Genomic DNA, 26387 nt, shown 5'->3' on the forward strand with positions numbered 1-26387 from the left:
ATGGTGTTTATGCCATGAAAAGCAAGTGCCGCTCGATGTCCTTACCAGTCTGTCTAGGCTCGTGCCAGCTGCCGTGGTGGGACGCTCGTCTGGGTTGTAGGGCCTGAAGCGGGCGTTGAACACATCCGGAACGCCACGGGCAGACCTCGTCATTCCTGAGGGTTTTGGCTGACCGCAACCTTGAAAAGCCTGCAATTACAAAAAACACGGGCACCCGACGGTCAGGCTCTGAAGTGACTTTTTTGGATGGAGAGAAGGAGGGAAAACACGATGTTTTCTTAGAGACTGTGCGAATCGTTGAACACCACACACTGCTGGTATATAATGGGCTGCAGGCTGAGGTAACCACGGTGACGCTCACGGTGATTCAGCCGGGCTGCGACCGACGTTATTTAAGTTTTACAGCTTTTGGAAAAATACCACATATAGCATGACTGTATGCGTTGTATGGGAAAGCCTGCAGAGGGCTTGAATCACAACTGACATCAACACTATGTGGGAATGGAAACATCTTTACAGTTCTGCACATTTTTTCAAACTTTTTTTTTGTATTATTTAGTGGGTGGTAGAAAAATGCCATAAAACACATCAACTGCTGATTTACGCTGCAGGTCTCAGTGTAATTAAATGCGTAAATAAAACGTAGGTATTTTCAAGTGCCACACATCCAAAGTCAAATAAAGATCACAGGTGCCAAACTCTTGGCCCGGGGGCCAGATCGGGCCTGCCACATCATTTTATGTGGCCCGTGAAAGCAAATCATGTCAACTTCCATGATTCTTGCTAAAATCTGTACCAAAATTTTTAGTTGTCCTATTTAATAGTAATAACATTAAGATATTGCAAGCATTTTCTTGTTACCAAACCCCTTTTTACAGGAACTTGAACAATAGTTGAACAAACTATCATCCTTGAATTCTGATTTCAAAATTAGTTATCCATCAGTTTGTTGTGTATATGTAATATGATGAAGGGATTAAATACTTACATACTAACTGTAACCTTTTCATTGTTATTTAAGACTCATTAGCAAATTCCTGATTTGAGTTGTTATCATTCATATATATATATATATATATATATATATATATATATATATATATATGACTGTGGTTCGAATACGTTGGGCATCTTGAGTAAAATATGCGTTTGACGTTTTTTCGAAAGTTGACCCCTCGTTATTTGTGTGCACGCATGGTCTGAGGAGGTTCTAGATTCGATTTGATACGAACAAAAACAAGTATGAACATATTGATGAATCGCAGAGTTTTTTTCCCGTACGCACGATTAGTAAATTGAGGCCCATTGTGAGTAAACGTGTAAACACTTTGGAAGTTGGAAACTGTCTGCATTGTCATTGTCGAACGCTGGTCTGCTGTTGCAGGTGTGCCAAGATAATGACGCTCAATCTGACTTTTTGGGTGAAATGATAACCGATAACAGTGATAACTTTGTGTTTTGGGACATCATTATAGCTATGTGTGAATGCAGATCACTTTAAAAATGTCATCTATTCGTGGAACCTTTTTTTTTTCTTCTTTCCAGCAAAGCAACAAAATCTGTTTTTAAAACTTTCTCGTGTAATTGTACACTAAGAGGAGCCCTGTTTACAAAAAATGGTGCCGTTTTGGCCCCTCATCTGCATTTTATTTTTATGTAAAAGCGTAAAGTTTTTAAAATGCATCTTAATGTGAATGTTTTTGAAACCGTTATTGTCATTGCTCTCTTGTGAACACTGAAGGACACGCACTTTCACAAGTGATGGAACACAGTTGGTGTTGCGCGTGTGCCGCTCAAGATAATGAGCTTAATGTAGTGTGACCAAAACAAAGAACTTACGAACATAACACGTATAAGCCTTTTTACAGTTTTATGTAAATGTGGATCATTTTGACAGTGTTGACATCTGTGCATGAAACTTCAAAAACTCTTATCTATCTGTAGCTGTATTTATCCATCTGTTTTGTTTTGTTTGTGTGTAGGATTAGAAAATTCTTAATCACCACAAATGTGAACAAAATGCTATAATCTTTTACTTTTAATATTTTCCTGCTTCACTCTTTGGAAAGTAGCTCAAACTGACAGTGTAGGGAATGTGTTAAGTAGTAGTTATATCTTTCCGTCCACAAACACTTTCCCACTTTGTGCTTGCCATAGGTTTTAATGCATTTCTTAAAAAAATCTGTATAAATTCCTTTTATTTTATTTCAATTATAAGTCTTGTTTCGAACTCAGTCCTTTTTGTGAAAGCATACCCTTACACGGTCTTATCTTACCTTGACTCGGACATGTAATTCACAGGCGACACCTGAACTTGAACATAATGAGAATGTGTTGAATTACACACCTAAGACTCAGGAAGAGTAGCGGTGTGTGATTCACAGCTGATGTACCAGTACGGCGTAGACGACAAAACGTACAATACCTTAGTAGGAGACCTGCGCGCTGTTGTCTTGCATATTCATGATGGCCTCTGAGATCTTGACATCAATGGGGTCCATGACGGATTCGATGTTGAAAGGTCCCTCGAGCCGCAACGCCACTAGCAGCATGGCGTCTGCCATGAGAGGGGTGAAGCACAGTCAAAGTGAACACTGACATGATGAGAAGCTATTGATGTTTGTAATTGTAATAACGAAATGAAATAATTATTGTATAATTATGCACTTGGACATAACCCCATGTCGTGTCACTCTCCACACAGCAGTATAGTCTTTTGTGCTCTGCAATTAGTTAAAATATACTACACATTGTATATATATTTTTTTTCAACCACTCCATTTGTTAAATATGTCAAGATAGATGAGCTGTTCATAAATTGCAATGCTAATTATAAAATGTAACATAGGGGGTTAGGGAGTCATTTATTAGACGACCAGACAGTGCTGACAGTCTTTTGTTACACTAATTAGTTAATTAATACTTGAGTTAATGTGATGCACTCGCTGGCTGCATGTTCCTAAAAAGGAAACTGAAGTCTCAGTTAACACTGTTGATCACAAAGGAGGAAGTATAATGAATTGTGTGATTTTGGGAGCTTTTTTCGAGACATGTATTACGAAAGTTGGACCGCTTCCATGGATGACATCACGCAATATTTCAGCATATCACGTAAGACCCCACTGTACCTAATGATACCCAGTTAAACATGCAGAAAATGATTGACTTAGTGCGTTTTGCTTCTTCTTTGGCTTTTGGTGGAATTATTGGACTCTCATACAAATCTGTATAATCTTGCATCACCATACAATTCAAAGTTAAGTGGTTAAGTGGACTTTTTACAGTCACTACACCCTAATATACACTTGGAATAAATCCACAGTAAATGCAAAAAATGTAGCCTGATTTTCTAAATACTGTAAATAAGGCTCACAGCCACACACAGCGTTGTATGTCTGCCTCTTTCATTATCGCACATTATCTTGTGAGTTCCCGCCTTCTTTACACACAAGCACCAAATTACAAGGCATGAATGCCTTTCAGGGTAAATTCAATTTTTATGTTGATTGACCCCGCACGTCAAGCAGATTTCGTTTGGCGCCATGCAACGAAAACCCGCTGATGAGTCATTGATTTCATGGGAAAGCCAAGCACCTATTGGTAGCGGCTGCGGGCACTACGGGAAGGTCAACGCCTCATTAATGTCACTGTGTGGACAGGAGCCAGCGCCTCCTTGAATTCAAGACACTTGCATCATTGTCTGAGCAGATAACTTTTGTTTTCATTGCCAATAATTACTTTGTACAACGCTTTTAACCCTTTTAAAACCAGCACAATGAAACTATGAGAAGTAATAGGGACAAGGATGCTAATGACATCCACAATAGAAGCACCGCTCTCTGTCAGGAAAAGCTAAAAATGATAATAGAGTCCTGCGAATCTGCACTAAACCCAAGGGTATTTATGCTAATGCAACACTGACTATTAAATCGAAGTTCTGAGTTGAACAACTGAATTATAATGGAGATATCCCCAGATTTCCCCCACTTCAAATGGCAATGTAGCACACTACTACTACTTTTCCCATGAGATGTTTTCTCATTGAGTGGATTTTGTAAAAATTGTTAAGATTTTACTTCCCCATTTGGCATGAATTTACATTTACCTTTACATTATGCTGTGACTGTTTATTTGCTCCTTCTGACTGTAAAGACTACATAGAGTCACAGTTGCGTGTCTGATACTTTGCAAAAGGACACTTGAGCAGTGCTTAAGAACAAAACAGGCCTGTCTTCGGCAACTGATATTAAATTCCACAAACTAATTCCCTGGGGTTCTCCAAGTCGACCCGTCAAAATCCAAGAACAACAGTTTGTAGAGAAGATACCAAGTGTAAGGCCAAGATTTTAAGATCCTTTCAAGTCAAGATCAAGACCTTCAGGGGGAGAGAATAAGAGTGAGACAATGTGAGACCAAATGAAGACCAAGACTTTATAGAGATGAAAACCAAGACCTTGAGGGGGATGAGACCAAAGTCAAGCCAGAGACCGAGGCAATATAAGACCAAGTCAAGACCAAGACTTTGAGGGGATGAGAACAAGACCGAGGCAATGTGAGACAAAGTCAAAAGCAAGACCAAGGGAATGTGAGACTAAGCGTTGACCAAGACTTTGTGGAAATTATGTCTTGTCAAGACCAATGCTGAGGAAATGTGAGACCAAGTCAAGAATCTGAAGAGACTAGATCGAGACCTTGAGCAGATAAGACAAAGTCAAGACCAAGACTTTGAGGTGATCTTTCCAAGATTTTTAGCGAATGAGAAGAAGACCCATCTTATGTGAGGCCAATTCAAGACCAAGATTTTTAGGTCAAGACCAGGTTTAAAATTGTAAAATAGCATTTCTAGAAACCTATGAAATACAAGGGACATGCCATGAATAAATATTATAAATATTGACAACTCTAAATTGCCCGTAGGTGTGAGTGTGAGTTGTTTGTTTATATGTGCCCTGCGATTGGCTGGCAACCAGTTCAGGGTGTAGCCCGCCTCCTGCCCGATGACAGCTGGGATAGACTCCAGCACGCCCGTGACCCCAGTGAGGAGAAGCGGCCAGAAAATGGATGGATGGATATTATGGCATATGTGATGATGACATGAAACTAAACTGGAGAGTGACCTCTCTGTAAATCCACCACAAAGTAAAAAAAAAAAAAAAAACAGTTGGCAAACAACAAACATCTAGGTGTCACTCGAAACTATCTTAAAACAGTGTTTGGTCGCTTTTCAGAAATACTACAGATTCTGTGACCGAAATGTGTATCCTCAGCGCCATATTGCGGAAATGTGGGAATCTGTCATGGTTTATGGCCCAGAGGAAAAGTATATGGGTCAACACATGTCAGTTGATGGACTACAGTTCTCGTTTTAAGAATAAATGATAAGCCCAAGACAGCATTTAGTTAAAAACTTATCGATTCAGGGATCAGACCCTCCCCAAAAGTGTTCCATTACCAAAACCAAGAGACAAAGCCCGATCTTGAGTAGTTCAATATTTCAACAGTACAAATGTATAGAAACATTAAATGAGACGTTGAACATTGACTTTTTAAGTGGATATACATAGACTGTACAGTAGTTGTGTCTCTGGAGTGCCTATCCACCCATCGAGTGTTAAATTCTCCAGTGGTTGATTTGTGCTAGGTAAGCAGAGCTGCACTGAATTTTGTTGGATACACAAATTTGTATTAGCTAACAGTTTTAGCTTTTGATAAGATGCACTTACTTGATTCCTCAGTGAAGTTATCAAGTTTAGGAATATTTGTGTTTGACGATGTGTCCAAGCGCCACATGCACACAGAAAAGTACTAACTGCTGCCTCCACGACGTAAAATGCTTCCCTTGTCCTTAAGAACGCTTGCTTTTTGTGCCATATAAAATGGATGCACGGATGTCTTGTTTCAATCGAAAACCAGAGACTTTAAATTAAACATTGATTGAAGTGAGATACTGTCCCGAGCTTGGGCTCCATTTACTCGCCACTTATGTAGAGGCCTCTTCAAAAAAAAACAACTGTTTGTTGACACTGTGGAAAGGGAAATAGCCCATGATGCACCTGCAAGGTGTTAATATGCAGGCCACATCGGTGTCAAATGGCCTTGTGAAGTAGCACTTTAGTGGATGGCTTCACTGAGGCTCTAAGTGTAAATGACACTTTCATCTGGAAAGCAAAAATTTGAACTCGTCTCCGAGCGGTGATGATGATCAGTCGCCTCGATGCATTTCCCAACGCTGAATGCGCCGTATTGCTTTGTTTCGAAAGGCGCCTGACATTGCCATTCACATGCCAGTTTAATCTGTTTACCATGTAAATATGCTTGGATTGGTCTGCTTCCTCGCTTGCTGCACAACAAAATTAAAACCATCTAGCAAGAATATAAAAGCTGTCAAGTGCATGCAGCGCCAATTTAGGTCAAAGGAGCCGACTGGGGGAAAAAGTCATTTTCATGGCATTTTATAGTAAGAAAAACCGAGTTGCCTCTAGCATCGGAGATAATGGCATTCATTCCCAATGATGAAGTCAGAGAACGAGCGCCTACAGACACAGACAACATACTGCAGAGACCACTGGTCCACGAGTTGTGTCATGTGGGAAACGACATACCCTTAGTTACTTTTGCTAAGTCTGACAAGCTTTCAATGCGTGTTTCTGCTGCCTGAAAATCCTTGGTGAAATATCATCCAATTTACGGAGAAAGGATGTTTTCAGACAGAAGCTGGCAGAAGGAGTGTGTGGTGTGCCTTTGAAGGTCACAGCCACCGTATCAAAGCGACACAGGAAATTGTGCAAATAAAGATGGGATGTGAGCGACTCCAACTACGGGAGACAAATTCCTTGTGTGTTTTTTGGAAATACTTGGCAAAATAAAGATGATTCTGATATAACATACCATCCAGATTCTGGTGCCGACAATCGAGACAACAATTGAGGAACAGCATTTACTTTTATTTACTTTTACAATAATTCAAAAGCAAAAACCAATAGGCCAGTACTAACAGAGAGTGTACCTTCAGAGAGGTACATCCAAAAAACACGGTGCGATATGATGGGCTTGTGCATTGCGGAAAGGGCAGGCTACGCAGTTGTAATGAGATGACCATTTTAAATATGTATCGCAGTACAAAATAAAAATAATCAAGTTTGTTTGGATAGGTTTAGGGATAGGGTTGGGGTTAGGGTAGGTTTATGGTGGGTTCGGCACGGTTAATGGGATTCATATCAACACCGCCACACTGAAGTCACATACGTCTTTTCCCATCTGGGAGCAGTAAGGTGCAGCGGCGCATGTCCTGCAGCCGATCATATTGCAGCAAGATGTCTCCTGCCTAGAACACGAGTGGTATTACTAATAACTTGCATAGTACACCACACAAATATATATCTTATATATCATATCATACAATAATATCAAGAATTGTGAGTCTCATCCCTTAAATCAGATGTCTGTCGAAGTACCAAGATTGACCTGTTAGGGGCGGTATGATGCCAGAGGGCATCCAGATGGCCAGAAAATACATAGAAGCAGAAAGAGTAGGAGTAGTATTACTGTAGTTGTCGACAAAATAGAAAAAAACTAGATGAACTGTTTGCTCTTCTGGTGAACGGCACTGCAGTAAAAACTCTTCTCCTGTCATTTCTATTGTGATGAATGACTTTTAAGACGTTATACAAACACTCAACAGAACTGGTTGCTCCACTATTTGTATTCGACAATGGTGGAAGCTTCAGGTCACTTTCTGATTAGCTAGTTGTCCGTTTTACATCACAATCACAGAGTACGCGGCTCAGCCCATCTCGGTGTTGACCACACACATAATAATTTGCAATCGTAAATATTAAGCAGGTTTAAGATTTACTATTGACAACCGATTTTCCAAACAGGTCAGGCAGGGAGGAAAAATGACTAAAATCATAGCATGCCAAAGGATAATCGCGCAAAGAAATCTTTAGAGACATCTGATTATTGGGCCTTTGCTGTCTTAGATTTGAGGAGAGTAAAAATGCTACAATGAGGCCTGATTGTCAGTATGTGTGTTCCCTTTTAAATTGGTGACGCTTGCTCGCACCGAGGATAGAAACCAAGCCTTACATTGCTTTAACTTGAAGCAGACAAGAGTATGTCTATTGATTTTTGAGGGAATTATGCAGATGACATCAAAGTCTTATCCCGACCCTGCCCTTTACCTGGGTTAAATTGAGATTTTGTAAACAGAACAAAAACACCACATTGCCCAACAATACAATCATGTCGAGAAGAAATACTGTTCCTGTACAGCTGGCTGGCTCTATTACAATCATTAAATCATCAAAAGCAAAAAGCAATAGACTGATGCAAATGCTGCAATCTGGAGCACGTAGCTGGCCATGGATACAAACTCTCACATTAGTAGCTTAACACGAGCATTTTGTCTGACACGCTAACAACACCACCATTACTGAGGTTGACTAAGTTAATCAGCTGGATGCGGAACGTCACGTGACCAAACCTGAAAAACAGGCTAGCGGGCTTCCTGTGTATGCTCCGCTAACGAGCATCACTACAGGTTTATGACATGACGTTTTGAACCCGAACTGAAAAGAAAAAAAAAAAAAAAAAAAATATATATATATATATATATATATATATATATATATATATATATATATATATATATATATATATATATATATATATAAATCTTTGGTGGCTCTGTGGTGACATCATAAAAAAAGACATACTCTTACTAGTGACGGTCCCCTTCACCATTCACCTCAGTGAAGAGGAAGAGCTTGGACCTGTTTTGCCGAATGCAAAAGTAAGTTGCACATAAACCGGATTGCTTACCTTTGGAGTATAAAAAGGTGTGGCTATTGATTATTGAGGGATTCTTTTGACCAAATAGCTTTATCCAGAGCCTGTCTTTATCTCGGCTAACATGGGTAATCTTTCGTCTCCGGATAACGTGTTACTTATGCAGGTACCAAGAACATTGTAAAAGGGCAAAAATATTTCCAACATGTACAAAATCCTAACAAGTAACATCAAATTCAGGAGAGTGTCAGACCTGTGTTCTGTGCAGTGCTGTGCTTGGGCAGTCTGCATTTGGACAACAATGGCATAGTTGGCACTCTCAGCCAAATGTTCCGAGCATCAATGCAGAGATAGGCAAGCATCCAGCTGTGGGAAATCTTTTTTTATCACGCAGACACAGCCGTAGAGATAGACAGGTCCTATTCTGAGCCCTGGGCTTTTAAAGACAACATCAGAAGCTGTACCTCATGTAGAGCACAGGCACCATGCTGAAGCAACACAATAGACCCTAGCTTTACCAATATGTGCTTCACTTTGGTTTAAAACCTTAAAACCACTTTTAGTCTGTGCTCTTTATCGATATTGATGTGTACATAAATAGGACCGATGAAATCGCAGAGCAGACATTGACAAAACAGGAAAGTGAACGCTTATCTCTGGGAGTCTATTTTCACCAGATGAAAAATAGCTCTTGCATCATTTTAGCTTGTGGGCCTCATCTGTGGCTCAGTCACCCAACGAATGGTACTGAAAAATGGGAGGAAAACACAAAAACAACATATTTCCACTTGCTTTGACTTAGGGTTTTAAATACCACGCATGTCTCAGACTTGTACCTCCCTTCTGAAAAGTAGTTTCCTATGTTTAATGACTCCGTCTTATGAGTTTCACTTTTTGAATTGAACTTCAACTTTTCTACAATTTATTGAGTTCCACCTGTATATTATATATCAAACCCCTCTAAGGTCACACAATATGTTTTCCCACAGGACATAATGAAAATAATAATATTGCTAGAGTTTTGCTGCTTTTAAGAGATTCTTCTTCTAAAGTTATGCTAGTTGAATTCCAAATGTAAGCTCAGGTGGCATTTGCGGTTCAACTGTTTAGCGTTTGTTTTCAAAATGTATACAATCAGACAAACGGTGTAACTCGAGTCAAAAAGTGTGCATTAACATTGATTCCATACACCACATAAATAACATTTAGCATTGGACCTCCCACCCACAACTCCGAATTTTGCTGGAACCTTAAGAAACATTACATCCTCTGAATGCAATTGCAGTCCACTTTGCTATTAAATGGAGTTGAAACAAACTAGCAGGCAAGGAGGAAAGCAAGCAAGCTGCGGGAAAATTGCCTTCATCTACTTTGAATTAAAGTTATGGCCAGCACAGCAGCCATGCAGGTCACCCACTCTGCAGCAAAATGAAACACATAGCCTAGTGTGAAACTGATGAAACACTTTGCTCTCAAAAGTGTCCCTATGAGCACAATAGGTTTGGTTCCCAACATAATCTAGCCTGATAATAGAAAATAAAAAATAATTAAAGAAAGAAATACTGTATACATGTCAGGCGTTATCCATTACACTAAATTATGGTCAAACACACACACACAAATAATTCATGTTTCTCACCCATGCATGTCAAAATTGTTATTTCCCAAAGAAATGGCAAGCCTGATGGGAATGCACATTAAATAATCACCGGTCCTAGGCGGCAATGTAACTCATATTTAGTCACAAGCCGGAACACACAGTAGTCGAACACTTACCTACGCTAACACAGTGGTAAAGTCATAATTACAGTAAAATTAGAATGGAAAACGCTTCTAGGCCCTAGATATAAAATATTCCTGTAAAAAACTGTAAATATGAAGCTAACTGAGCGTGCATTCTTGTACCGCATGAAGACATTCGAAATGTTGTCAGTACCATATCATAAGTATCATAAATGGAGGAAATCACGTAATTTTTTACTACCTCTCCACCACCCACACAAAATGGCTCCGCCAGCCACCTTTGGGTCCCAACCCACGAGCAAATCAATTAATTAGCCACACCCGTTTAGTTCCCACTCAGTGACACCGTTACTTATGTGAAGCGCTACACTAACAATCTTCAGTACATACCTTGAACATACTGTTCTTACCTAAGTACTGGGATGTTACAGCGCAGTTAAGAATTTTAAAAGTCACAAATGATCATTCCGAAGACACATTTAACTGACGAGGCGTTCAGTGAAATGGGTTTTCAGCCCCATTGTTGAAAACCGGAGCGTCAATGAAGGCTTCAGACATGAAGGAAACGTTGCACTTAAACAATGAGTGCAGCTTGATTACTTGTCTTTAACTCGTGCCATCTGAGCTCTTCAAGCTATTCAATACAATTACTGATGGTGACATTGACAGAAATGTATGAAAAATGTTTCTCCCTTTTGGCTGTAAGTATTCTTAGTTTAGTTAGTTTTGTTCCTATTGAGTTCAGACTCTTTGACTTGATTGCACCACCACATGCATCATTTGACATTAGTGGGAAAGCACATTTCTACCAAAAAAGCCTTGTATAAATGTTTTGCAATGTTGCCCTATTGTCCAACTACTGTAATTTCTCGTGTATAATGTGCATTTTCTTCCCCCCCCCAAAATTGTCCAGTCAATAGTGCGCAGTATACATAGGTATAGGGAGAAATGGGGGAGAAAAAAAAACATTTATATATTTTATAAATGAGGTTATGAAAAAGCTGTACACTTTCATTCCAAAATGGCACCGCCACCTAGAGGTTATGAGAAAGGTGTAAACTTTTATTCTAATATGCCACCACCACCTAGTGGTTATAAGAAACGTGTAGCCTAGACTTTCATTCCAATATGACAGGGGTACGTATGGCTGCATATATGTACAGTTGTCCACATAAGTGAATGAACAACAAGTATCATTACTTTCTTTATGGTTATGTTTTGTTCAATGATAATGCTTTTTGAAATGCTTGACCATTTCATTTGAATCCCATTAAAATAAAAAATAAAATGTTTCGCCTGGTCCTTCATGTTTTCTTTAAAGAATTGCATCCATCTTACAAATTCTGCCTGGGTAATCAAACATATGAACACAACTGTGTGTTTTCTAATTTACTCAATAAAAGTAGAGCTTTAAACTTCAAAATACGAGCAAGTAAGTAAAAAAAGTATTGCGTGTTCAAATAAAGTGCTTAACTTCAGAATAATTCTTTGGAAAAAAACTAACAACTTTGATCATGTGGGTAGAAGCAAAATCATGTATTGTAAAAATGCATTATACATAGGTAGCAGGGTTTTCCAGAATTTTGAGTTTACTTTGGGGGTGCGTATTATACATGGGTGCACATTATACACGAGAAATTACGGTAATTTAAACTGTGGCCATCGACACATCAACAGACAACTGGAAAAAAGAGGCTGGACCGTAGGAAATTTAGGCATACCAGCAGTTTTATCAGAACTAGACAACATTTTTGTCAATTAAAACAAATGCCCACTCCGACTAACTGCAAACAATTGTATGTCTGTGACCATGAAGTGTCTACATTTTTAAAATAAAAATTTAGAAATGTATTTATTTTTTTTTTTTTTTAATGAATAAACTACAAAACAAATCTTCACACAACATGTATTTTCAATCAGCAATGTGTTTACATTTACTGAATGCATGAACTAAAGTGTTTAATCAGGTTCTAACCACTACACATGGATGTCAACATTGTGTAGTGACAAGTTTCCTATGTACGCTGCCACATCCCGAATCTGGCCAAATGGGAGAAAAAAGCCTGCGTGTAAATCTATATGTGTCAGACAATAGAAGGAATCGAACAAAATATTGACATTACAATGTATAGCTTTCTTCTATGATACGCGTGCGTCGAATACAGATATTACAGGCGTGCGATGTCCAAGTTTAAACACTTTATGACTTCATATGATGTGAATATCAGTGCTCACAGGGTCCTCACATAGCTCGAAACGACCAATGAAAACATGTTTTATTTGTTTTATTTTCTGCCTAAACATTGTAAAACAATTGACATACAGTGCCACATACAACAGATTGATGTTTCTAGGACTAGATCTGTCCAATAACTGTCATCTTTGTGAGGAGCGTTTTTTCCTTGCTGCTGAAAAAAAATAAACAACACACCAACTGGCTGTATTAGGTTTAGATCAGTGTAGTCTCGTGTATTTTCATATTCCATCTATTACATATTCCATAAATATTAGGGCTGTCACGATCGACTCTTTTCAGAATCGATTATCCTATTGATATTTCGTTGAGTACTCAAATGTTTTACGACTAACATGCATTTTATACTCATTTGTGAGGGGTGGATTTGTCCTTAAATTCCATACTTTGGTACTGTATGGTATAAATTCTGTACAGAATTTGAGACAACAGAATCTGACTTTGCTAAACGGTTAGCATACGTGATTACCATTAGCGTGCTAGCAATGAACATTTCAGGTAAAAAAAAAAAAAAAAAAAAAACGCTAACTACCATTCAGCTCACTAAAACATCATGTTATGTGTACGTTACACATCTAATAGTGTCTTAAAAACCATTAACAGACGCTACTCTGGAGTTTTTGGCAATGTTTTTCACAGACCCAACAGTGCATCCGTCTACAACAAATGTCTGTGCGATAAACACATTATTTTCAGTAATATTTTTATTTCCTCGAGGCAGAAATTTTTGCATCAACCAATTTTTGTGGTTGACACACACAAAGACAATCGGCCTGTTTTTGTGCCAATTTTGTCCCTTCCCAACCAAGCACGTCAAACGCCAGACAATCTTAAATCTTATAAGATTATCCTATAAAATTGTCCTCAGGTCTGATGTGTGTTAAGAGTGGATTCGTCACAATTTTAGGGTCCGAAACAGGTCGCGCCTGACATATTCAATATTTACGACCACAATTCTTCGTGTGTGGGGAATGCCGACTTCTCCCGAGTCACGACGCCGAGAATGATGACGTGAAACAGAATGGAGCCAATAAAAGAAGCACCTAAGACTGAAAAACAGGGAAACAAAATGCAGCTCGATATACATACCATGACCCTCCCACCATGGGGTTGATGTCATACCGGACTGTCATCGAGTGCGGCTCAATGGCAGGTCGAGACGATTGGAAAATGGAGGAAGAGAAATTAAGTAACTCAAACAAATCACCAAAGTAACGTTTTGAGAGGAGAATGTACCAGCAGAAGTTCGATGTGAAAGAATACAGAACCGATTGACCGAACATCAAAATTAATAAGCAGTCAAAATACAAGGCTTGGCTAACTACATGTAGCAAGGTTAATTCTTTATTCAACTTAGCTGCCCCCATATTTATAACCATCCATCCATCCATCCATCAATTTCCTGAGCTGCTTATTCTCACAAGGGTCGCAGCATATTTATAACCCTGAACTTAAAATCGTAACCATACTACCCATATTTTCATGTAAAATAAAAATTTCCACCCATGCCTGTTTTGCATGCCTGGTGTATTTTTTTTGTTCATTTTTGATGCGTGATCGTAGGATATATTCCTCCAGTACATCAGTTTTTACGTTAAAGCTGTATTAAGATATTGTTATTGATATCATAATGCATATTCGATTCCCACCCTTTTCCATCTAAAAATTATATTCAAAAATTGCAGTAAATTAATCACATCGTGAGAAAAAAAGATCAGCATCGATGCTAATCTTTTAAACATAAACACACACCAAAGCGTGCACAATGTCCATTGAATTAAAAAGCATGAAATCATGGTGCAGAACCTGTTTTAATTATTTAAATGAAGTTACAACTAGCCGGAACGGTGGACGACTGGTTAGCACATCTGCCTGGGGACCAGGGTTCCAATCCCGGCCCCGCCTGTGTGGAGTTTGCATGTTCTCTCCGTGCCTGGGTGGGGTTTTTCCGGGCACTCTGGTTGCCTCCCACATCCCAAAAACATGCATGGTAGGTTGTTTGAAGATGTGTGAATGTGAGTGCGAATGGTTGTTTGTTTCTATGTGCCCTGCGATTGTCTGGCGACCGGTTCAGGGTGTACCCGCCTCCCGCCCGAAGATAGTTGGCATAGGTTCCAGCAGCACGTGAGCCTAGTGAGGAGAAGCGGTAAAGAAAATGAATGGATGCAAGTGTATAAGTATAATGTACAGGTTGAACCCATTCCGTCTGCTAACACAGTTCATCTACAAGGCAACATGAAGCCTGAGTAACAGTGTTCCAAAAGTATCAAATTCGACATAATGGCATAATGTCTATTCACGCTCCAGTTGCCCACTCGTGTGGCCCTGTCGTTCTCTTTCTTTATCAGCGAAAAGTGGGAGTGGGCTAAATCTATTTGAAATATTAATAACATGCAATTAGATTTCCACCTCCGCTCGTTCTCCAAAGCTGATAATTGGTTCCTGTTCAAACCAGCTAGGAAGGAGTGTCACTGAGCCAGGGCTGATCTGGAAAGTCTACACCGGCAGCACACGTTTAACCCTTGCCTCACAGTGTAAGTGTAAGAGACCTAGCACCTAGCCTCAGTAAAATTTAAACGTCAAAAATATATCAGCGGCTTACCTAGGTGTTGCTGGTACAATATGACAAAAAACATTTTTAACAAATAAATACAATAATTATAAAAAAATACTTTTTAATGGCTTGTATACAAATAGTTGGGTCTCTAGAGTGGCTGTCCACCCATCAAGTGTGAAACAACCAATCAAGTAAATCTTGAGTTTTCTGCTTATTTTCTGAAAATTTGTTTGCACCCCCTAATTTACATAACAACCACCCCCTGGTCGAGTTTCACCGCCCAAGACATTATCAACGAGGCTGGGTGAAGATCCAGAGCAACTTGAAAGCTTTATCAGCTGCAAAGGCCATGTTTTAAGTAACTTTTAAGCCCTCATAACACATAAATTGTAAAATAATAATAATAATAATAATAAATAAATAAATACAAATAATACTTTATTGTTATAATTTTATGACTAAAAAATATAAGCTTTATTCTTGTAATATTTTTATTTTAATCTTGAAAATATTAGATGATCTTTATGACGTCACACACCGAGAAAGTTGGATGTACAATTTTTTAGTCTGACTTTTGAAGCACATTTTTCTCAAATCTTATGTATTCGTTTTCCAACTTGTACAACATGGAGAGTATATCTTGCATGTACAGTAATTGTCTATATTCCACGTCACTCAGGTACAGATTAAAGACTGAGCGCTGCAGCTTCATGACTGGTCTAATTACCATAATTAAATTGTAAACCCACTCTCATTAAAAGGCCAATCATCTGCTTTTGCAAAGCACATTTCCAGCATAAAGCTGTTATTACAGTTATTGGAAGAAAAAAAAGGGTTTTGACAAGGAATGTTAATATGCATTTAATATGCAGCTGTTATCATAATTAATGCACAAAGCAATTGTGGTATAGCAGGAACAGATGAGGTCGGCTCGGATGTTTTGCTGTCCGGTGGGAACAAATGGATTAACGAGGGGCTACTCATCAGAGCCGTTTAATCTGCTCTGTGATTCACTGGGATGTGATTTATTCACTGTAACGTAGGCGAAAACACATAGATTAAATGACTACGAAATGAAAATATAACCAAGCAAAGAAAATATTATGTATGCATACCGAGGTACTGTATCGCCTAATTCCATTGCCCCAAAAGTGCTACAGTTTGAAAACATCAATGGACTTCAGTTCCGTTAGATAGACAGACAGATATGTAGTTAGATAGAGAGCTAGACTAGGACTGATGAACTAACTTACTAACTAGCTAGCTAACTAACTGACCGAATAATGGACTGACCGATTGACTGACAAACTCACTAACTCACTAATTTACCAACCAACCGACTCACCAACTGAGTAGCCGACAGATTCAAAAACCCAACCAACCAACCAACTTATTAACTAACCAAATGATTGATTCACTTGCTGATCATATAACTCACCAACTGAGTGACATTTTGCTTTTTCTACCTTTGTAAAGTGTCCTTGAAAATCAAATAAAAATTATTATTGTTATTATTACAGCACCCACTTGTAATTCAACTTTTTAAGGATTGTTGAATGCTCAACATTTATGTATCTATTTATTTATTTTACACTTGTTGAAAATGTGCTTCTTGTACAATGAACGTTTTTACAATGAACAAAAGTAAATGGTTTTAGTTATTTCTATACTTATATGTATAGATATGAAAGTAATGATGATGATGGATACAATTTGACCCTGGAACGGAAAAATTCAATTTCCAACCAGCGTCATAGGACAAATTGTTGTTCAAACTTTAAGGTCTCAATGAATATGCATTTACATTTGACGGAACCTTGGAGCCTCCAGGCAGCAAGTGTGTTAAATATATTTTACATTTAATTGGCTTGTCTAATTATTTCCTTGCTTTGGGGCAAGAAAAACAACCGTTCTCATGAGGACTTTGATTTCATATTGTTATGAAAAAAGAAAATCTCTTCATGAATAATGTTGTTACTGTGAAGACCAAATGCACGGGGAGGAAGTGATTCAGAGACGCTGGCGTCATTTGTATTATGGATACATTTGCAGATTTAAAAGATGCATTTTTTTAATCGTCTCAAATCGCTGAAGAATATACTGCATATAGAAATAGTATCAACAGAAGCAGCATATCTGTTAGAATTTACAGATGGCACTGTCAACGCACGCACACACGCACGCACGCACGCACGCACACACGCAGACAGTTATGATGGATAAAAGGCGAGGTCTCATTAATGTCAAGTGCATTTCTTTATTTGAAGTTGGCTATACAAGCGAGGGATTGTTGTTTGGTGGAAAATAAAATGTAGCTATCAGTGGGTGCATCTTTTGAGTTTAAAGGCTTTCACACTCTTTGCTTGGATTATTTTTCACCTCCTCCAATACCTGGTCGTCTGTGCTCAGTGGAGCAGACATATGACGTTGGTGTGAACGCCGCACCATCAAGATGAATTTATTAGCTGATGTTATGTGCCAGCTTTAAAGGGCGGGCAAATAAAGTCATATTTGCATACTACGGCTTCTTTTTTACACAAATTCAATGCCTATTTCTGTCTGTCCGTGTTCAGAGGGGCTTTTACAGCGAGAGCTTAAAAGCTAATCGAAGAATCTTTCACTCCTAAATGAGCTTGAAATGTCACAGGCAAAACTTATAAAAAGGCTGTTTCATTACATACAATAATGTCTGATGAAGACAGACTGAAAGCTGCTCCCGTGTTAATGAAGCACAATTCGAAAGTGAGGGCAGATGTTTCCTGTTGCCAAGGCTGGACTTATATGAAACAAATGAATAAAGTGGACATTTGTTTGTATGTTTGTTTGTCCATCTGTTGTTTTTTTTTTAAATATCCGATTGACTGCCTGACAGATCAGATCAGATTGACTAACTAACTATGACTATCTGACAGACCAACTGATCAACAGCGTTACCATCCACGGAAACTACTCACTGACCAACCCACTCACAGACTAACCATCTGACTGACAGGCCAACTAACTGTTTGACCGACTGTCCAACTGGCTAACTACCCAACCCACCCACTGATTAACTGAGCATCTATCAACCCAACAGACTCACCAACAAATAACCAACCAACCAACCAACCAACCAGCCAGCTGACTGATTTACCAATGAACAGATTAACTGACTAACAAGCTCACTTGCTGATTAACTGACTGACCAACCCACTAACCAATTGACTAACCTAAAAACTAACTGTTGGACCGACCAACCAACCAACCAACTGACCGACTGACTGACCGACCGACCGACCGACCGACTGACTGACCGACTGACTGACTGACCAAATAACAGACAAACTAACCAACTGACCACCAAACCGACTGACTGACCAACCCACTCTCAGACTAATCAACCTACTAACCAACTGACTGACTGACTAACTGACTGGAGGTAAAAAAAAGCTGAATTAATCATCTTATCCTTGCACTTGAAAATAATATAAGATGAGGCAATTAATGATAACCAGTTTAGCTGTTAACACTTTAACGGCCATCTGTGAACATCTTGTTGTTATCCTGAGGAGGACGCGTAATATTTGAGAAAGATGTTGGCTTATCTGAAGTGGATGCTGCAGTCGGCAACTAACCGGGGCAGTGTCTATTTGAAGAACTCTGGGATATAATTATAGAATTAATTATAAGCAATGTGGGTTTGGGCATTTTAGTTCTATAAAATTCACTTATATGTACGTATGCAACTATGTTGAAATAGCTTTGGCGCAATATCCTACTAAATTGTCATAATAGGTTCATATAACTCTAGCATGTGTGAATGTTTTTTTTTGTCACTAAAAAGGCAATGTTACAGCAGACTGGGTGTCTTTGTGCATTTTTTTTTTATGCAGATCTCATCAAAATACTTTCAACATTTAACATTTAAAGAAGCTAGATCTGATCAAATGTGATAAGGTGGACCAGAACCAAGAAACAATAAACAATGGTGGGGTAACTATCTCTTTTCCCTTGCTCCCCCCCCGAGTTCTGACAAAGTAATGAATAAAATACATAACTAAAATATGTATTTGTAGCCTGGTGCAGGGCCAGGCTGCAACACTGCATACACATGGTTTAACAGTAAGAACAAAATAGGGGTAAGAATTCATCTAGCTGTGGAAGCACTGTGAATGATAGTCAGATAAAAACGTGCATGTTGATGCTTCGTCCTCCTCTTTACAGCTAAAACGACCCAAAGTAACCTCAGCGAGCAAGCAGGCGAGGTATGACTTCAAGGAAAGAGCTTCTACTCCGGGATGGGATTTCAGTGTTTTCTTTGCCACAGGCTGTCAGCAGTCACCGTTTTTAGTGTCACACCTTTACACGACATGCTACCTACTGGAGTCATCTGCGCCAGCAAGGCCTTTCATGGAATATAAAATTAATATATAAATGGTACATTGATGTTTGCTCTTTGTGTCGGCAGCAGAACACGTTCCCAGCGCTGAAGTTGACGTGCCGCGGCCCCGCCCCGGTACAAATCCCCATTCTCGACGGGAGAGAAGAATCCAGTGAGGAAAATCGTTTCCAATCAGGTAATGTCAGGGGGAGGACACATTTTCTCATTCCATGAGAAGCTGGTGTTGTCAAAACACAAAGAAAATGTCTCTTCCAACAAGTCAAGTTCACTTGACGCAAATTGACAAGATGAGCATTGCGCTACGGACCATCTGTTCTCATCCATTTTAAGTTTCTGTCATATGCCTCACCAGTGAGAAACATCATGTATATTCTCACTCTTTTAGCCTACACAGGCGTATTTAAAGTGATTTTTTTTAAAATATATTTTATTTGTTAAATGGGTATGGCCATTAATAACCATTTTACAGATTTTATTTTCACCATCTTCACATGTATTATTATTTTTTATTTTATTTTGATGCCAAGTTAAATGTCTAAAAATATTCATATTCAACGTTCTAAACATGAAGTTACCAGGATCTTAGTTTCCTTGATTTCTTCAAAATTGTCCAGTGATATCACAGAGTGAACAATTGTCAAAATGTAAAAAAAACATAAGAAATTAACCTCAAAATTAGAATAATTTTGGACGAAACTGTACTTGTGAATGTGTGTAGCACAATCACATCCTACAACAAAAATGGGTTTCTGTCAGCAATTCTCACGTGAATTTGGGAGAATGAAAGTCGAAAAAAAAATACTAAATGGTCATGAGTGGGAAATGAACATATTTCACTGGTTATTTAAGATTTATCATTTATTCATAAGAATTACTGCCCGAACCCTAAATACATATTTATTAAATATATTTAATAAATATATATATTGGAGAAAGAATATCATATGTGACTCAAACAATACTGATGTCTCTCGTTGGCCTTGAACAATATTAAATGGAAGATGCTTTACGTAGCCTGTTACACAAGTGTCTATTTATTACAAATAATATACAGCTGTCACTCCCTGCTGATTGTCAATGTTGCTGGTTTCATTCTCATTTATTGTTGCAGCCACGTTTATCTTTCACATAAAATGTTGTTGTCTATTCATGCTGCTTCTCCATTCAGTACATAAAATACTACTGATTATTCTTGCTGCACATTCACTGCTGTATACGTAATATAGAATCGATTTATTTATGTACAGTTGTCACTGGAGTGCAGAGTTAAGATTGCTGGTGTTTATTTCATTCTCTGTCTACATACAGCACATGAATATATATTTTTTTATACAACATACAACAATGCTGCAGACTATTCTTGCTGCTGTTCACATTCACTTTTGAATGGCGTCGGGCGGAATACCTGTATCTACAAATTAGTCACTTTTCAGCATAAAAAAACCCCCAGCATATTTGTTGAGCAATTAACATTGTATCGTCAAAGAGAGAAAGCCATTTTCAATACTCAGGATTGGTGTATTCATTTGAAAAAAAATAACAGACCCACGTGGGGGCTGGCCAATATTATTGATGAATAAATAAATATGAAATTGACCAAATTTGGACATAGCGCTATATTATCTATTCATGTACTCTAAGTTGCCATGTGCACTGCTGCTGTCATTCTGTTGAGAATCATTGCCAGATGTTAAATAGTTATTTGAACATTTTTGGACTTGATGACGCGACTGTCTACTTTGCTGCCGTTAAACTGGAATTTCCACATTGTGGGACTAATAAAGGCTTATTTCATCCTATTCTGTTCTGTTGCCGGCATCAAAAGTCATATTGGTTCATTTGATTTCCTGGGTCTCATTTCAGTCAGGTTTCTCTACACTTCAACAGGTTTCCAATTCCATTTTGGTCTCAATATCCAATTGCATCACATATTAGTCACATGCACTCAGCAGCACATGAGAAGAATCAACTTGAATGAAGCAGTGAGAAAAGATGCACACTAACCAATGTAATGGTTCCACTCGGGGTCCAGGTCGGCTTGATTAGCCAGGCAGCCCTTGATAACATTGAGGCAGTAGTTCTTGCAGGGCTTAATGGCCGGCATGCCTTGACAGAAGGGGCAGTACGACATCTTGGTCAGCGCTCGCATGCATGCTGGAGTGCTGCTTACCTGTAAGAGCACGCAAAGAGTGCATCTGTGAGCGCCTCGGAACAAAACATAATCATACTCGACAATTGTTGCAATAACCGAATGGTAAGTCTCATTCATGCCACAAAATAGACTGCTGTATATAATTTTTGTTTTGGTCTATTCACCTTTTCCAAGCACTCTGAATATTGTCCTCCATCCCCCTCACAACTGTGTTGAACTTTATATTTTCCACAAATATGCACAGCTAAACAAATGTATAAGACCACGTGTCATATAAACAAGAGAAGAGACCATGCAGCATCCCGATGGGCTTTAATGAGAAATGTCCAAAAACTAAATTCAGCCGGCTTATTCCAAATTACATATATATATTTTTTTATAAAGGAACAGTGGAATCTCTAAAGTTGATGTTGTACAATTTGGAATACCACTAAAAATGTATGGGGGAGGTAGGGGGAAGGTGAATAACATTTCAAATTGCCATCATGCATGACGTCGTGTGGTACTTCAGCTCAGTGAACATCTCAAGGATCCAGATTTGCTTTGTCTTTGGCCTTTTTTTTTTTTTTTTTTTTTTTTTGTATGATGCCACCACAGAAACATAGTGATAATGGCATAGGCAATGGAATGTGTGAAGGGATATGTAATTTATTGCAATGTAGGAAAGCGGTCCAAGCGCCTCTGTCCTGGCTGCTCAGTACAGTATGGGTAAAGTGACATCAATAATAAAACATACTTCCAGTTTTCAGGTGAGGAGACTTACAAAGCACAAGCTTCAGATATTTTCTATGACGATAAATGATGAATGAAGTCAAAATATATTTTTTAAATTTGATAGTTTATATGGATATTTTTCCAATTTATTTTCAGTTTGTTTGTTTTTGTTACATTATTTCTTTGTTTATGTTTTTTTAATTGCAAACTTGTGCTTGTAATTGGAAAGCTCTATAATTTTGTCACAGTCCAAGTTACCACCCTAACAGTTAATCATAAAAAATAAACCAAATTTGTTATTAAAAAATATTTATATGTACTATTTTCAATGACATCCCTCCACAATACTTAGCCTACGAACCCTTAACGTGCAGTCTTGGGAATATACCATGAGAGGCTATAGTGGAGCGCTTTGGCTTTGTTCAATAAACCAATAACAGGTCGGTGTGTGTGCACGTGCTGACCGCCACAGCTGAATGATGGGATGTGCCCAAAGACTTGACAGAAGCTCTGTGCATTCTATCATTGTAGCTAGGATGTGCCGCATTCATTTAAACACCTGCATGCGTATTCCCAGCTTCCCCCTGGCTATGCTGCCTTTTTCCAGCTGAGTGGAGACAACAGCTACAGATACAAGAGTGTATCTCCACCTAGGAGTTAAATGCATGACACCCATGGGCCCGCTTCTTCACAATAAACGAGAAGATGAGCTCTCCCCTCTCTCCTCCCAGCTTGCCATATATCTCAGGGATGACTTGGACACAGCCAGACATGCACTCACCTATGGCTGTTTCTCACATACAGAGAAGTCCATCTCTTAGGCCACAGCGTCAACACCCCAAGAAGAAGAAGCAGCAGCAGCAGAAGACACATACATGATCAGGCTGCTCATAAAGAGCGAAGGACGGTGACAAACATTTGCGACAGTGGCCTCTCGGTCTTCTCCATGCTCCTCCATTCTGTGACTCACTCACTGTGAGTGATTGCTATTGAGTGATTTGCACCTCAGCCCACTGCTACATCAGTGCCCCATTAGTTCACAAAGGTCAAGCATGCAGCAACACTGACAGGGAGAATGTGCGCAGGGGACACTGAACAGTAGACGGAACTATAGCACTGTGGAGCTTCTGAAGTAAAATGTCCCTCAGTTCATCGAGCATAAATGGACATTAAGCTTTTTGTTTGGCTTTTTGTGGCACTTTTGCAACATGTATTTAAATGATGAGAGAAAACAAGGACAGAGCTGTGAGAAGCGATGACTATATTTGCACTTGTACCCCTTCTGTACAGTGTAAGTGCTTTAAATAGGGTAGTAATCGTTTTTTGTTTGTTTTTTTGTTTGTTTTTAATGCCTGGACATGGCCAAAATAACCCTAGAATGGACATTACAAACCAAAACGGCAGAACTCCTGTGCCTTTTTAGGCATGGTTTCTTGAGACTGTTTTTATGGGTCTACTCATGATAGGCATGTCTACTAAATTTCAAGTTGTCATTTCTCAAAATATTCTATCCCCACTTTTGGGGAGATCACAACCCCCTTTTTTTTATTTTTTTATTATTATTTTTTTTTTACATTTGCTGAAGCATGGGAAATCTGTAGCCTTGGAGGTCTGCGCCTCACACTAGAATTGTTTAAGCATGTTGTGTCCAAAATGTTGCTGCCCATCACATACAAATTAGAGTGTGGGGTTTCTCAGGGCTTTGTCCTTAGTCCTCATCTATACTTTTTTAAATATATATATTTTGAATATATTACAGGAGCCAGGCCGTGCCTGGGTGGGTCTTCTCCGGGCAGTCCGGTTTCCTCCCACATCCCAAAAACATGCGTGCTAGGTTGATTTAAGACTCTAAATTGCCCATAGGTGTGAATGTGAGTGCGAATGGTTGTTTGTTTCTATGTGCCTTGCGATTGGCTGGTGACCGGTTCAGGGTGTACCCCGCCTCCCACCCGAAGATAGCTGGGATAGGCTCCAGCAGCCCAAGACCCTCGTGAGGATAAGCGGTAATGGATGGATGGATGGATATATTACAGGCGGTCCTAGTTTTCCCAAATACAGTATGAGGCTTCGAAGTCAAAAATGGCATGCAAAGAACTAATTTGCACAACAGCAAAATAATATGTGGTCACGTGGTAAAGGAAGGCAAGCTTATTTACTTGTTTTGTATTTATGGCCTAGAAATATTTTTCACATCAATATCACCTTTAATTTGGACTTTACTGCTGTGTTTGTGTGGGTTGGTGATAGACTACAGCTGGTTCCAACCTAAGTACAATCTTGGGTTACATCGCCAACATGGGAATGGAATGACGTGGTAAAGTGCGGACCTTCTGTATTGTTTCAGCATGTTGTGTTACTGCACATGTAGCAAGTAATGAGGTGGAGTCAGTAGCACGAAAATGTTGACATCCATCACATACTGATTATAGCGTGGGGTTCCTCATGGCTCTATCCGTGGTCCTCATGAATACTTTATTTTTTTAAAATGTATTTACTGAAAACAAATTGTGGATGTTAAAACTATTGCACTGCATTTAACTAAAGTGTAAACATTGAATACGCAAGTCAATACAATACGTTAGGAGAGGTCTTTCTTTACTCGTCACTCTGAAGCAGACATTCTAAAGATCATAATAACAATGCATAACTCATTGGAATTCTAACCAGACAGACAATTACAGTCTAAAACTGTGTCTGGCTGATTGTTAGGTTCAGATGACAAAATCCGCCTCTTAGTTTACAAAGCACTCACTGTTCTGACTCCACAGTATGTTTTAATTCCACGATCACGTCTCTTGCCTGAAGGGGGAATCCTCTATGTGCTTTGAGAAAGTCTGCTGAAAGGACAGTCAGTTATAAATTATACAACAGTTTGCCTGCTCATCTTAGATGTTCTTCTGTGTTATTTTCAAAACAATGTTTTTGTAACCCTAACCCTAACCTAACCTCTTGCATATATTCATTCAATTGTAGCAAAAAAAAAAACATCCATGGCTTTAAACACTTAATATCAATAATCTGGTCACTGATAATGTAGCAGTTTGTTCCCCTGACCTCTGAGCTGTGTTCAGTTCCAAATCATATAGAAAATGGATTGCTATTACTACCGAGTCAGATGTAATATTTAATGTTCCATAATGTGGGATGCAGTTGAACTTCTGTTTCAAGATACTAGTAAGCAGTAAAAGTCTCAAAATCGTCAATAGAGATAAATAACTTTTGATGGGCTGAATTAACATTAGCAATGTTTCCACCAGTTGGTAAATTTCAGTTCAGCTTAGCTCACCATGGTACAGATTTGAAAAGTAAACCCTGATATGATCAGCATTTCCACTGCCTTGGTACCAGTTCGAGTAAATGAATTTGAACAAAGACAAGGACTATGATACAGTAAGCAAAGGAGAACAATGGAGGAAATTGAAAAGGTGCAGGGCTCTACACTAACTTTTGCACTGGTAGCACTAACTTTTGTACTGGTAGCACTGCTGGGACCAACTTTTTCAGTTGGTCGCACCAGTACATAATTTGGTCACACCCTCTTTTGGGAGATACAGCATGACTTGAATAGTTGTCTTAATTGACATACTGAAGTTTTATGAAGTAAAGATTGACAGTGACTCAAGATATGATATTTGTAAAATAACCTGGGAACAATAAGTTTGTCTGCAACAAGCAGTGGCTGACAAAAATTATTTTATATACTGTACAGGGTGAATTTGTATTTCAAATCATGGTTAAACTATAATGAATTGTTAACAGAATGCCTAACTGATCAACACTAGTCATACGTGATGAA

General features: G+C 38.8%; 1 protein-coding gene across 1 annotated transcript in view; it reads right to left on the minus strand.

The window, feature by feature from the left end:
• The window catches only part of gpc6b (glypican 6b), a 94166-nt gene that overhangs the window by 34141 nt on the left and 33638 nt on the right, over positions 1–26387 (minus strand). The window contains 3 exon segments of the mRNA XM_061692545.1: positions 46–189; positions 2421–2557; positions 21730–21895. Coding sequence (XP_061548529.1) covers positions 46–189; positions 2421–2557; positions 21730–21895 — 447 coding nt within the window.

The sequence above is a fragment of the Phycodurus eques genome, chromosome 12 (genome assembly GCF_024500275.1).
Source record: "Phycodurus eques isolate BA_2022a chromosome 12, UOR_Pequ_1.1, whole genome shotgun sequence".
NCBI classification, from domain to species: domain Eukaryota; kingdom Metazoa; phylum Chordata; class Actinopteri; order Syngnathiformes; family Syngnathidae; genus Phycodurus; species Phycodurus eques.